Source organism: Benincasa hispida, chromosome 3 (assembly GCF_009727055.1).
Source record: "Benincasa hispida cultivar B227 chromosome 3, ASM972705v1, whole genome shotgun sequence".
In the NCBI taxonomy this organism is placed as follows: domain Eukaryota; kingdom Viridiplantae; phylum Streptophyta; class Magnoliopsida; order Cucurbitales; family Cucurbitaceae; genus Benincasa; species Benincasa hispida.
The window spans coordinates 12,066,759-12,081,435 of NC_052351.1; the positions used below are offsets into that span (position 1 = coordinate 12,066,759).

The window sequence follows — 14,677 nt, forward strand, 5'->3', positions numbered from 1 at the left end:
TCACCACATACATGCTTAAGTTACATACAGATAAATAGGGATTTTATGTTTATTGGTTTGTGGTAAAGCAAATAAAATATCCAAATGTGCAAAGTCAATAAGTGAAGTAAATATCATATATTATACATCACAAGCATTCGTACAATCTATTTACAAACTACAGGATACGAGACTTTAGGGCATCAACCCCAATAAGTTGCATGAGGATTTTGAATAAAAAAAGGGAATTCAAATCAGCTGAAGAAGGAGATGCAAAATTGGATTTTGCTGAAAACCAATTCTTCATTCTCTTGACACCAAAACCAGATAGCTCTCCTTAAAATTCCCTTGAAATCCTAGTCATTTTGGAGCCCACGATCCAATCTAAGCTCTTAGAGAATAGTAAGAAATATCAAATGGTTGTTTTCAAGGATTTGGAAAGGAAAAACGAGCAAGATGTTGCGGAATTGAGGAGATCTTCAAAAGTAAAGCATTCTGAAACCCTAAATGTATTTTTATGTTCATGCATGCTTGTTACTTAAATTAATGAAATTAGAGTGCCTAATGATTATGCTTGCTTCTGCTTCTTGCATGCTAGTTTTATCACCCTATAAGTCAGAATGAACATAGCCAAGTATTTCTTTGTAGTATGCTGAGATTTTATAAAGCTTTTCCTAGTAGCTTTCCCTAATATGCAATGTTCACAAAAGGAAAGATGTTCAATGATCCTTTTAGGCAGTATACCTTACTTAGATAGAATTTACATCCTTTAGCACTGATATGTGACAATCTTTTGTACCATAAGTCTGCTTCTGTCAAGGCTATTATAGAAATAGCATAGGATCCAATCATCATTTCTACTCCTCTAACAATATAAAAGTCATTTACTTTCTCACCAACCAAGACCATCTTAGAATCCTTAATAACCTCTATGATTCCATTCTTTCCCCTGAATTCACACCCTATGGAGTATAACATGCCCAAAGATATCAAATTTCTCTTGAGTAAGGGTACATGTCTAATATTTCTAAGAATCTTGACTGATCCATCTTTCAATTTTAAAGATACTGAACCAATTCCCTTGATCTTACAGGATTCATTGTTCCCCATATACACCAGCTCTCTATCTAAATCTTTGTAGATGTTAAACCAAGGTCTAAAAGGTGTTATATGAAAGGTACAACTAGAATCTAGTACCCAATCATGCTTCCCTAAAGGACTTACCTGGTTGGTTTTATTCTTTCTAGAGGCTAAGGCATCAGAATAGAAGTATGAACCTTCGACAACAGAGGCTTCAGGCTGTTTTCCTTTATAATCCTTCTCCTTTTATTAATTCTTTCTTTTTAGACTATAACAATCTCTCATAAGATGTCCCTTCTTCTTACAGTAGATACACCTCAGTTTAGTTTTAGGCTTGTGTTCTTCACTAGGCTGCTGTTTACCACCTTTAGATTAGTTCTACTTGTTCTTGCCTTTGACAAATAGTCCTACATTAGGCTGTTTCTTCTTGATGACTTAAAGCTCTAACTCTCTAGTCCTTAATGGTGAAATAATGGCATCAGTGGTTATTGACTCTCTATCATATTTCAAGGCATTTTTCACCTCCTTACAGGCTTCGAGTGAATTCAATAGGACAAAAGCTTTATTTTCATCACCAATCTTTTCCCCAAGGCTCTTGAACTCAGAAATTATTTTTAAACTCATCCAAATTTTCAAATAGTGTTTTAGCATAATCCATCTTGAATGTGAAGAATTTTTCTCTTAAAAACATCTTGTTAAGTAGATCTTTTGTGGCATAAAGACCTTCTAGCTTAGTCCACACCTTATAAGTTGTGTCTTGGTCAATTACTTGTCTTAAGATGTTGTCATTAAGATTGAGAACTAATGTTCCATATCTTTTCTTTTTTGTGATGTAATTTTAGGAGCCAGAGTAGATGGATTCGAGAGGGCCTTGTGGACTTTCTGTTGTCCTAGTATAGCCTTGATTTTGGCCTTCCATAAGCCAAAATCACCCTTTCCATCAAATTTTTCTATTTCGAACCTTGCAACAACTACTTCTTGATCTAAAAACTAGTCTTGAATTACCAAGATTTATCTTCTTGAATATCTTGATGCTCCAAGAAAAGCTAATCTTATGATCTTGGCTCTAATACCAGTTTTGTTGGGCTATCTCTTTTAATTTTTAGGTCCACAGAAACCAACTGAAGTTCAAGTTATCTGCAAAGAAGGCCCAAATGGATTGAATTCTGATGCAATGGAAGCTTGATTGAAAGGAAGTGGTTGGTTTTACAAGATCGCGTAGATAGCGTTATCTCTATACATGTATGGGGATAAAATTCTGCTTCTTCATATCAAATTGATGAAAAGAAAAAATTCATTTGGTAAATATCCCCTCTCTCTCTTATCTACGATTATTTCAACTTCTTTTCATATTAGGGTTTCTTCAGCTAATTCTTTGTTGATTTTGCAGAGTTAAAATGTTGCATAGACAAACTAAAGATGAAAGAAGGAAGAAGATGAACACATAAGAAGTAACGTGGTTCGGCCAAACATGCCTATATCCACGGGAAGGACTCTTTTATTTCTTGAAGATTGTTTAGACTTGTAGTTTTTCTTTTACAATGTAATTTTTGCTTTCTTATGTAAACTAATCTAATTTTGGTATTTATAATTCATACCATATAAGTTACAAAATTGAAAATTTTTTATGTAAAAGTATAAAAACTAGTCGTCGGATGTGTTTAGAGTTAGCTTCTTTAGGTATATTATGTTGAACCTCCAATCATACATACCTATAAGAGGAAGGGTAAAAAGGGAATCACACCAAATATTGTGGGAAGGGAAAATAACTGTGTTGAGATTGGTGTCCTAAATCTCTTGTATTCTCGTAGTTTGTAAACATTGTATAAACAAATTGTTATTAATAAAATATTGTTACTTTATGAGCATACACTCAATCCAATAAACTAAGATCCTAGGTTATTTTATGTAATTTAAACAAGTATGTAGAGACATACAAGTGGATTTTGTTTAAATAATAAACTAAATAGTCTGTATTAGATGGATAAAACTAGGTACCTTATCCTGGTGACACTACAAATACGAGCCGCTTTGTAGATGTTACAAGTGTTGTAAAGTGCTACAAATGATCTAATCCTGATTATTCATGTGGAGACATGTGAGTGGGGTATCCTATATAAAGAGTTTATATAAGACTGGACAACGAAAAGATTAGTCTTATTATATAACGTTGTTAATAATAAAGACTTACATTTCCCCAGGATGACCATAGGTGACATGACCTAAATCCTGAGTGAGTTGTGAACTTCTGCTCATGAAGGCGGTCCTTTGATTTGTATGGGTGAGAGTGGCCAGGTTTCCAACTCAATATACCTACCATTTTGGGAATTCGTCTAATTGGAGAGCTGGGTACACAACTACATTATTGGGTTTTGTGTCCTAAAACTCGTAGTTTGTAAACAATAAAACTTATTCTGAAAATTCAATAAAGTTGTTATTGAATATATGAATTGCTTATTTTGTTTTAGAAATAAATCCAATAAACTAAAAGATCCATGACTATTATATGAGTACTTGAACTCTATGTTAGAGTTGGCAATGGGGCCAGGGCGGAACAGTGGAGCGTTTCTCGTCCCCATCCTTGATGGGGGATTTTACCTCCATCCCCACCATTTCAAGGCGGGGACGAGGATTCCCCGTTTTCCCTTTTATTTCCCTATAGGGACTTTTTTTTAATTTTTTTTTTTTTTTTGTAAAATTATCTTTGGTTTGGGCTTAGACACTTTAGTTGGGCTTAGTATGGGTTAAATTAAAAACTAAGCTAAATGTAAAAAGTTAAATACCTAATATATATAGAGAGAGAGAGAGAGAAAATATATTTAAAAATCTAATTACACATATAGAAAAAATATTTAAAAACCTAATCGAGGCAGGGTTAGGGTCGAGGATGGGGCGGGGACACCCTCCCAATCCTTGCCTCGTCCCAGGATCGAGAACCCTAAAGAGGTCCCTAGTTTGACCCCATCTCCGGTCAAATCGGGGATTCCCAGCCCCGATCGGGGCAGGTCCCCGTGGGAAATTTTGCCAACCGTACTTTATGTGGAGACATAAAAGTGGATCGAGTTCGAGTAAAAAATCAAAATGGTCTATAGTATATGAATAAGATTGTGTGCCTTATTCTGGTAACACTATCGGATGCAGCCCACTCTGTAGTTGTTACAAGTAGTTGTAAAGTGCTATAGACGAAGTGATCCTAATTCGTACATGTGATGAAATAGGAGTAGGATCGTCCTGTGCAATGAGTTTGCACAAGATCGGACCACGAAATAAGCTGCTCTTACTTTTTAACATTGTTTACTGTTTAAGACTGACTATTTCAAAACGATGACCTGGGTAACTTAACCTTAATCTTGAGCTAACTATGAACCCCTGTTTATTCGGGATTAACTTTAAATTTGCATAGGTGAGAGTTGGCTCAACAGCGTCGGCTCAATAAGTCTCACATTTCAGGGATAAGACCGGGTAGACAGCTGGGCATAGGGTGCAAGATGAAATTCACTCCTATCCGCTTTTAGGGATAGTAGAGAGTTGTTCCCTTAAGTGCTAACTTCGGGTCTTGAAAAAAGGACCCCACCCTCTCATTGGCTCGAGAGGAACTCAGTTTGATGATCGAATCACAAACCAATTGTTCATTAGAGGATCAGTGGGACTTAAGAAACAAGAGGTAATCTCGAGGGTAAAACAACTATTTGACACAACCATTATTACGAATAACTTGTGAAGGGTTAACTTACTAATCTTGGTTATATCGAGTGGACACAATATATCTACAGTGAGAGTAGTGTAGCTCTGGGCTTTAGTGGAGTGACCCAGTAGTTAACGAATAGAGGTTAATTCGGTGTAAAGAGTTTAGGTCGATGGAGCTCATGATCTGTAGGCCCACTAGGTCCTCTACTAGCTCACAAACGGATTAGCCTTAGAGTAGCGCGATAAGTTGATTTGAAACGTTCAAATTAGAATTAAGGAAATTAGTAATTATATGTGATATAATTACACGTTTAATTTTGGAATTAAATGAAATTGGAGAATCAATTAATACTTATATATAATCTAAATATGAAATTCATGAATAAGGATTCATGATAGTGAAATTGGTGCTAAATTAATTTAATATTAAATTAATTGAATTAATTAAATTATTTAATTAATTATTAATTATTTTATTTGAAAAATCAATTTTGAATTAATTTTTTAAAAAATTAATAAAATTTCAGTTTTTTTTATTAAAAAAACTGAAATTAAGGTTTAGTTTAAACATAAATTTCAAATTAAAAAGAAAAAGAAGAAAATTGGAAATGAAAAAGGTGGGGGTTTTCCACTTTAGGTGCTAGCACCTTAGTCACATTCCATGAACTCTTCCAGTCCAATTTATCAAGCATTAGCTGTAATGCATGCAGGAAATCCATTTGCATGAAATTCATGCTATAAATAAACCAAATTGGAGTGGAAATTGGGCATGCATCAAAGGTGTTTTAGCTTAAAGTTTCAAGAGTTGAAAACTGGGTTTTGAGCTGAAAAACCAGAGTCCCCTCTCATTTTTTCCCTAATTTAAGCTTATTTTGAGTCCGACAACTCAATCTAAGGCACCAAGAGGATAGTCGGGAAGATCTTGTGGTGGTTCACATCCATAGAAAGGGAGAATTGCAGTTGGAATTTGTGATTCAAGGGTATCTTCAAAGGTTAGTGTTGAACCCTTTTTTATTTTACGAGTATGTTGTTTTGGAGCCAAAATTAATAATTAGAATGCTTATGATTATGTTTTGCTTCCACTACTTGCTTTCTTATTCCAACATACACAAGATGGAATTCACTTCTTCCCTGATGTCGAGGTAAGTAGATAAATTGCTCACTTAAGGACTGATTCCGAGGCTTGAACTATGTGATCACACCCTCCCCTGGCCCGGGAGGGACTTGGTCATAGTTGGTATAACTTATTTTTCATTAGAGGAATCAGTAGTACTTAAGAAGTTAGAAAGTTAGATGTAACTACAAGGGTAAAACGATAATTTTGGCCCAACTGTACTTACGAGCAATTTGTGAAGTATTATCGCACTGTTGACTCGTTATATCCAATGGACACATAAATATATCTGTAGTGCGAAGAGTACAACTGTTAGTCTTTAGTGGAATGACTGACAGTTAATGGATGTTGGGTAATTTAATTAAAAAGTTTAATTAATTATCCAAGTAGAATTTGAGCTTCAATCTACAGGTCCATAAGATCCCCTCTGTAGCTCAACAAGGATTTAATTGAGAACTAATTTTAGATTAATTTGAATTGTTCAAATTAATTGAAAGAAATTAATTATATATGATATAATTATTTGAATTAATTATATGTGATATAATTGATATAATGTATTAGATACATTATAAGGATAGTTGCAAATATAGACATTAAACCCAAAGTATTAGCAGATATAACATAATATAAAAAAATTGCAAATATGACCAAACTTAAATAGTTTATCAGTAATAGACCATATTATTGGTAGGAGTCTATCAGTGATAGACCATATCACTGGTAAGAGTCTATCAGCGATAGACTACTATCATTTAATTTAGTATAAATATGATTTATATTAAATGTCATACATTGTTGGGAGAAAATAAAACTATAGGATATATTATATTTGATACAATATATATATATAAAAACTATAGGTTATGTGTTATATTTGATATAACATATAGTGTGTGTATATATATACTTATAGTCATTCTTCTTGTTATTCTGTTTCATACTTCTCTTTTTTAGTGTATTCATTTTACTATCCTTCGATTTCAATAGACATCATGACAAAGAGTGTTGAACTGTTTTATTGGTTTCTTTTGTGTCCTTGTGTTGTTGGGCTTTACTGAGTACAGGGAAGTAGATACTTAACATATTCCAACTCTCATATGCTAAATATACTTGTTGGCACGAGAAACTCATGTGCGTTTGTTGTCGCCACAGACCATTTGTGGGCTATATGTTGGCCCACTTCTCCTAATCATCCTTTGAACTGACTCATGTGAGAGTTACTCACACTAGTGTGGTTCTGAGCTTACCACATTCCAATGCGTAAGTCAATACAAGGAGTGTATTATTCAGCTAAGTACAGAGAGTAGAGAGTAAAGTTAGAATTCTCATTTGGAGTTTACTTGTTTCCTCTCTTCGGGAATCTAGCTATTTATAATGTCTTTCCTCTAACTCTCACTTAGGTCTAACATCAGCAAAGCATCAAAACGAGTTGAACTCAATTATTTCTCGATTTAGATATTCCTTTACTCTGTTGGTTGGCCTGGAACTCGAAATTTCCAAATTTTCCTTTTTGGGATGCTCGTTTCCCATGTTGCCTCCAATTTTCTTTGAGCTTAGACCCATGAGGTTTTAGACTTTGCCTATGGCAACCCTAACAATATTTATTCAAGACAGCTCTAAAGGTATGGATCTCATCAAGGAATGGCCAAAAATTCCAAAACTTAAACTCCCAAGTCTAACAGCCCATACTTTTTGCAGTGAAATTCAAATTTCTAGGTAAAGAAGAAGCAATTTGGCCTTAAAAAAGGTACAACTTTCAACATAATTCCACCTGTTGATTTCTTGGGAATCGCCCTCACTTTTGTACTTCACTCGAGTTCTTTTGATATAATTCATCAAGTGCTCTAGTAGAAGCTTGGTAGTTAGAAGGCATGTGAAGCCAACCAGAAACCTTCTCTTTTGCCATCTCTTTTTTGAAAAAAGCTTTAAAATCCTTCCTTTTATCATAATCAAAAGATCCCCCCATGCCACAAATGTGCATATCTCAATAACCATTCTTTAATTGTAACTGAAAGACTTGGCAAAATCAGTATCACTCAGTCGCCATAGATGCACTGAACAGTTCATCCTCACTCCAAAAAAAGGAAAAGCTTTTCATTTTCATGATTCCCTCAAAAGGAAATTATTAGAGGTCTACTCAAGCATCATCATTACTTTCCCCCAATTCCTGTTCCCCCTCTGTTTTATCCCTTCTTTCCAATAACCACAACTTGAAACATTCTAAATGCAAAAAAAGAAACAAGACCCACTTTGCCAATTGTGCATAAATGATTATTTTGGCCTCCAAATTCCCTTCAAAGCAGTGAGAATGAAAGCAGGAGGCTCAAGCCATCAGCATCAGCAAGAACAGAGAGCATACAGAGCCTTGTGCTGTGGATGCACTTGCAACTGCAGATTGAGTTTTTCTTCTTCAGAAGAAACAGAAAGCTTCAGCTCTGAGCGATTCCCATCAGTTTCCAGCATCGCCCACGCCATGGTTCAGGAGAAACTCGATCAAATGATAAGGGAAAAACGAGAGATAAGAAATGGTAAAGAAAGAAAGAAACAGAGAAGTGAAGATACCAAATTTGTTGTAATGGTGGCTATGGAGAAATGCTCTGATGACCCTAAAGAAGACTTTAGAGTTTCAATGACGGAAATGATTTTGGCTAATCGAATTGAGAAGCCAAAGGATCTACGTAACCTCTTGAACTATTATATCTCCATGAACTCAGATGAATGTCATGGTGTTATTCTCGAGGTATTTCATGAGGTTTGTAGCAAATTGTTTTTGGCTTGTGAACGCTATTGGTAGAGAAATTTACTAATTTAGCATTCTTTTTCACATGTTTAATCTTGCTTTTCTTTAAATTTCCAAAAAGAAGGCAAGAATTTCAGAGACTACAGAATTTTGAAAAGTAAAATGGTCTTTGATAGGGAAAATGGAAAGTTCTGGTGTTTTTAATAGGTGGATTATAATCCTCCTCTATTATAGTTCTCTCGTTAAAACAGAGAAAATCAAAACAAATTGATGTGACTTGATCAAAACAATCCAAACCCAATTGAATGGTTCGTATAATTCATTGAATAAGCAGAAAATCTTACTCGTTTGGCTTCATTGATGAACTTAATTGGGAAGAATCCATTTTCTCATTCACCGACTTCAAAAGACCATTTTCCTCCATAATGTGTTGTGTGTAATGAAAGGTGTCCTTTTCAGTTTTCAGTTTTCAGATCCATTTACTAACATTCTCGAAACGATCAAATGGTAAATTATGATACTAATTTCACTGCTATCAAGTAAAAAGTACATGGTAAAACAAATAATGAGAAAGAAAAGGCTAATATCAAGGTAGTAGTTGGAGGAGTTTGTTAGATGATCATAAAGATTTACTTTTCAATGTACTATAATTGGGAAAAAAAAAATTAGTGTTGTTGCAACCATCTATTATGCAATTCAGACGACCCCCAATCAACATCTATCACATGGTAAAAAAAAAATTGATTTTTTTCTATTTTTTCATACATATTCCTAGTAAGTATGAAAATTGTCCCTAACTATTGTCCTTTACAATTGGTTGAAAGTTTGAACCCACTTTCTACTTTGGCCGGCTTATTTGAATAAGAGAGAGAAGAAGATTTTAGATAAACAGAAAACTCTATAGCATACACTTTATTGACAATAAAAGGAATTCAATAGCTATCTAAAAAATAATTCTCATCTTTTCAATATGAAACTCCCCCTCATTTTCAACAATTACGTCTGATTAAATATCTATTCATAATAATTGTTGGATGTAGATCAGATACAAATTAACCTCACCGGAAGGCTAACTCCTCTGTTTTGCAAGCCTTTCTCTTGGCTCAAACCGATCACAACACTTATTTCTTTCTTTTCTTTCTTTTTTTCTTTTTTTTTTTTCTAACAGAAATTAACTAATAAGATATAAAATATTAATTGACAAGTCAATGTAAGCCTAACTCAAGCGTGCGAATGGCCTCAACTTTAGCCTTCAATAACAAAAATGAAATAGAAAAGTATTCAAAAAAAATTATTGCACTGGCAGTTCAATCCAAACAAGCTTTTCACACCTTTTGATTAACTTTGATTTTTGTACTGTGTGGTACAAGATTAATGGTGTTCCTTTCCCCAAAAGATACTCAAATGACAAAAGACATGGATAATTGAAGCTGGCCCTTTTATTAACAGGAGGCAATACCATTCACTATTTGAGAAGAAACTACAACACGTATAGCAGCATTTTTAGATAATAATTTAGTTTCGTATGGACCCTTTATAGAACTCCATTATCCCCTCGGAACAGCAGAGGATAGTGAGGAGAGTGGAGATATTTAGGGAGATAAGAGAGCACTGCCTTCCTTGATGAGTACAAACACGCTACCACCATCTCCTCGTGAAATTCGAAGATCTTCATCGAGATAAGTAGTTAGCAACCAAGACTCGGCATTGCTGTTAGGGATTGAGAACTTGATCGGTGGTTGGCTCGATATCGTCCTGGCCACATTTGAAGCAGTATCTTGAATGGAGGATATGATGCCATTGAATGGTGAAAGGTCAATCTTCTGCCCAAGAAACTCCACATTTTCTGGTATCACTAATGAATCCGTTAGCTGGGGAGTCCCAATGACACCTTCTTCAAACTTGATCTGGAAAAATAGTTGAGTGTGAAAATAAATATTATTAGCTCATTACAAAGTCAAAAGAGTTGAAATTGAACCTACGGACAAGAAAACCGAAAGATTCTAGCTTACCTGTACACGCTGGGGACTTCTAACTTCAAACTTTGCATTAGTACTAATGGAAGTGGTGGCTAGAGGGCCGGAAAACTGGACGGAGTTTTGGACGGTGAAGCTCTCTGAATCAATTGTTTGTGAAATTTCTTCCACTTTGACCAATGGAAATGTACTCCTAGACAACAGTGGGTACATACCCGAGAACGATGTGTACCTACATCCAAACATTCATATTAAGAAACTTAGGGTGACAAAATTTTGTAATGCAGAATTGTTGCAACCAATCATCTGCTAGTACGTAATAGACAGCGAATAGATTACAACAAAAGACAAGAAAAGGGGACAAAAAAAGTTTTAGCAGGTTATAATCATCCTCTAGACATTACAACTCTGGCCATATAAAATTAAGGCAGGTTTGTCAGGTGTAAAAAGCTACTGTAAAGACTCCCTTGATTTCCCTCTAAGGTTTAGTGAAGCAAAGATTTAACATAACAACGCTAGCAACTTCGGCTAGCTGACCACATTCAAAGAATGATACAAAACCTGATGCAAGGACAATTGCAGTCACCTCAATCACAAGTCTGAATCCCATCAAGGAAACCAAAACTTAATCAAACCTTTTCTAAATGGCCCATAGATTCTAGTTTAACACAGAACAATATGACTCGCCCAACAGGAAGTAGCTGAAGTAACAACGCCACATGGTAGGTCGATACTAAGTCCAAATATGATATTCAAGATCAACATGTACAAGAAATTACCGCCAATATTTAAAAATTCGTGAAGCTTTGCAAGGGAGATGTGTGATTAATCGGCAGAAAAGAAATTCGATTAAACTCGTTCCAGCTTTTCAGTCATCCGAAAAAAATTACTAGGTTTCGTTGATTCGGGATCTTTTTCCCGATTCATGATACGAAGTTCAATCATATAGTACAAAGAGGAAGCTGTTATTAAAACAACTGTTGAAGAAATAACCAACCAGGTTACTAGTATCAAGTTTGGTATTATTAAGAGAACTTACGCGAGAATCCATTTGCCGTTGAGCAGAGTCAGGGCCTCAGTAGGAGCAGGTGTTGGATTCTTCGCTTCGAGTTGCGTAATCAGCTCGACAATCTCCGCCCTAGTTTCGCTAGACGCTCGTAATCCACGATCGGTCCCGTCAAAGGAGTCCACCAACGCCTTCTTCAGCTTATAAATCTCCGATGGCTCCAGAGGCTTCTCCTCCTCCTCTTCAGCTACCGCCACAGCCGGGCCATCTCCATACGGCTCGTCCTTCTCCGCGCCCCACTCGTCATCGTTCACCACCGCACGGACCTTGAACGCAGGTCTAGCTGAGATCGGCGACTTCCCCGCCGCGGCTCTGACGCCGGCCCCAATCGAACCGATGGGGACAATCGAGGGCTTGGAAATCAATTGAGGCTGCGGTGGATTCAATGAGAGAGTCTTGCACGGAAGTTGATTTAATTGAGAAACAAACGCCATTGATTTCTCTCCACTTCCCTAAATCAGACAAACAATCACAGAACACAAAGTGAAAGACGGGGACTTGCACAGCTGCTGCTACGTTTTAAAAATCTTTCAAAAACTAGCAACCGAGAGGGACGATTAAATAAATACGAAAAGGCAGTTAAAAAGACGATTCTACCCTTGATCTTCGCGACTGTTCCGAAACTTGTCATTGTTTTGGAGGCCAAATTGGACCTTGTGAAGTTAAATGGCTTGTTTGATAATTGCACGCAACGTGGCCCGTTGAGATTAGTACACGTGGCATACGAAGAGGGAGAGTACAAAACACAGGGAGGCAGCCTAAAACGAGCCAACCGAAGCATGTGAGGCGCGAAATGAATGAATAGAGAATACACTTTCGTGCTTTAAGAACCAATATTCTAAAAACGGCACCACGGTACCCAAAACTTTATGTTACGCGCGTGTTTTCGATCATTTTTTAAAATAGATGGATGCATGTATCTTAATGTGATGTCTATAAATATTTATGAACGTAAATTTATGATATAAATAAAGAAAGTGAAAGAAGAGTATTGGATTTCCGTAATACTAATAAAATTCTCCTCTGACAAGTATCACACGAATCATCGTATGTCAAAATATCATCCGTTCCGTAGTAGTTTTTTAAGAAAAATAGGTCGAATGGGTCAAGGATTTATTGATACAAAATTGAAAAATGGAGTCCCTATTCGATAACTATTTAGGCTCCGTTTGATAACCATTTAGTTTTTTATTTTTTGTTTTTAAAAATTAAATATATAGACACTACTTATACCTCAAAATTTCTTCCTTTATTATCTACATCTTACCAATGGTTTAAAAAACCAAGACAAATCTTGAAAACTGGAAAAAAAAAAAGTAACTTTTAAAAACTTGTTTTTGGTTTTAGAATTTGGCTAAGAATTCAACTATTGAACATAAAAAAGATGCAAATTATTGTAAGAATTTGGGAGAAAATAAGCTTAATATTGAAAAACCAAAAACAAAAAATGGAATGTTACCAAATGGGCCCTAGTTTTTAGTTTTGTATTTTTAAAAATTAAATTTTTTTCTCTCAATTTCTTACCATAGTTTACATACTTCTTAAGTAAAATAGTTTAATTCTTAGTCAATTTTCCAAAACAAAAATTATCTTTTAAGTTTCTAAAACTTGACTTGATTTTTTATAACAACAGTAAAAAGTAGATAACAAAGCAATAAAATAAGAGGTGGAAGAAGTGTTTAATTTTCAAAAGTCATAAACCAAAAAACAACTTGTTCCTAAATGGTACCTGAAAGGTCTATTAGATACATAAATGAAAGTTTAGGGATTCATTTAACATTTCTTAAAGTTCATGAATTTAATTGACATAAAATAATATATTTATTTGACACAATATTAAAAGCGGATACAACTTAAACTTCAATTCAAGTTCATAAGTTATTTAAAAAAAAAAAATCAAGTTCATAAACCTAATATTAACTATTAAACTAGTGTGAAAAATCTAGCCACCAATGAATGAAAATAAAATTGTGTTGTGCAGCTCGTGCATTAATATATATATTGAGACTGAGAGAGGTCTAAATTCTAATCACGTGTTTAATTAAATTTGTTTTGTAGCGTCAGCATATGTGCAGCTGGTACTTTACATTTAAAATAATGGCTTGGATTTTTTACATCTACTATTGTGACTTCAGGAATACTTATACAAATATATCAATTAACAAAAAAATAAAATAAGAAAAATTTCTAAAATCTTCTTTTCTCCAATTTTCATGAATTTTGCCTAATGTTTGTCATTCAAAACTCATCAAATGTCACTATTTATAGATAATTTGGCAAGTATTAGGTGGATTACATGGACACTAAGAATCTCAAAGCCTGCGGTTGGTAATGATTTTGTAAATAAATCTATTAGGTTATCCTTTGAAAAAATTTGTTGTGCAGCGATGTCACTATTTTCTTCAAGATTATGAGTGTTGAAAAACTTTGGTGAAATATGTTTTATTCTATCTCCTTTAGTATATTCTCCTTTGATTTAAGATATGCATGTTGTGTTGTCTTCGTATAATATCGTTGGGAGATTTTTATTAGAAGACAAACCACATGTTCCATGAATATGCTGAGTCATTGATCTTAGTCATACATATTTTCAACTAGCCTCATGAATTACAAGAATTTCAGCATGATTTGAGGAAGTAGCCATTAGGGTCTGTTTCACTAACTGCTACGATACAACAGTTCCTCCATATGTGAATAAATAACTTGTTTGAGATCTAGTTTTGTGTGGATTAGATAAATATCCACAATCTGCATAACCAATTAGATCAAATTTCGATTTATTTGAATAAAACATACTCATATCAATCGTTCCTCAGAGATAACGGAGTATATGCTTAATCCCGTTCCAATGTCTTTTCGTTGGAGAAAAACTATATCTTACTAATAAATTTACTGAAAATGCAATATTTGGTATTGTATTATTAACAAAATACATAAGTACGCCAATTACACTAAGATACGGTGTTTCAGGACCAGAAGTTCCTCATTATCATCTCGAGATTGCAATATATCTTTTCACATCTAGTGAACAA

General features: G+C 34.7%; 2 protein-coding genes across 2 annotated transcripts; one reads left to right on the forward strand and one right to left on the reverse strand.

Annotated features, from left to right (window-relative positions):
* Positions 1 to 6,663: 6,663 nt before the first annotated feature.
* Positions 6,664 to 8,789, forward strand: LOC120074122 (probable transcription repressor OFP9). Its single transcript, XM_039027140.1, has one exon. It carries the CDS (start codon positions 8,088 to 8,090, stop codon positions 8,655 to 8,657), a length of 570 nt encoding a protein of 189 aa, XP_038883068.1. The 5' UTR covers positions 6,664 to 8,087; the 3' UTR covers positions 8,658 to 8,789.
* Positions 8,790 to 9,909: 1,120 nt separating this feature from the next.
* LOC120073752 (chromoplast-specific carotenoid-associated protein, chromoplastic) lies at positions 9,910 to 12,182 on the reverse strand. The gene is made up of 3 exons (XM_039026579.1): positions 11,619 to 12,182; positions 10,616 to 10,811; positions 9,910 to 10,510 (listed from the first exon to the last, which is right to left on the reverse strand). Exons 1-3 carry the CDS (start codon positions 12,077 to 12,079, stop codon positions 10,196 to 10,198), a joined length of 972 nt encoding a protein of 323 aa, XP_038882507.1. The 5' UTR covers positions 12,080 to 12,182; the 3' UTR covers positions 9,910 to 10,195.
* Positions 12,183 to 14,677: the final 2,495 nt, after the last annotated feature.

Excerpts from the sequence above, each read along its gene's own strand:
- LOC120074122 (XM_039027140.1), top strand. The coding sequence starts at position 8,088 with ATGCAAAAAAAGAAACAAGACCCACTTTGCCAATTGTGCATAAATGAT.
- LOC120073752 (XM_039026579.1), bottom strand. The coding sequence starts at position 12,079 with ATGGCGTTTGTTTCTCAATTAAATCAACTTCCGTGCAAGACTCTCTCA. Across the intron at positions 10,812-11,618 it reads AACGGCAAATGGATTCTCGC|GTACACATCGTTCTCGGGTA; the intron begins GTAAGTTCTCTT and ends GTTTGGATGTAG. Across the intron at positions 10,511-10,615 it reads GAAGTCCCCAGCGTGTACAG|ATCAAGTTTGAAGAAGGTGT; the intron begins GTAAGCTAGAAT and ends CTATTTTTCCAG.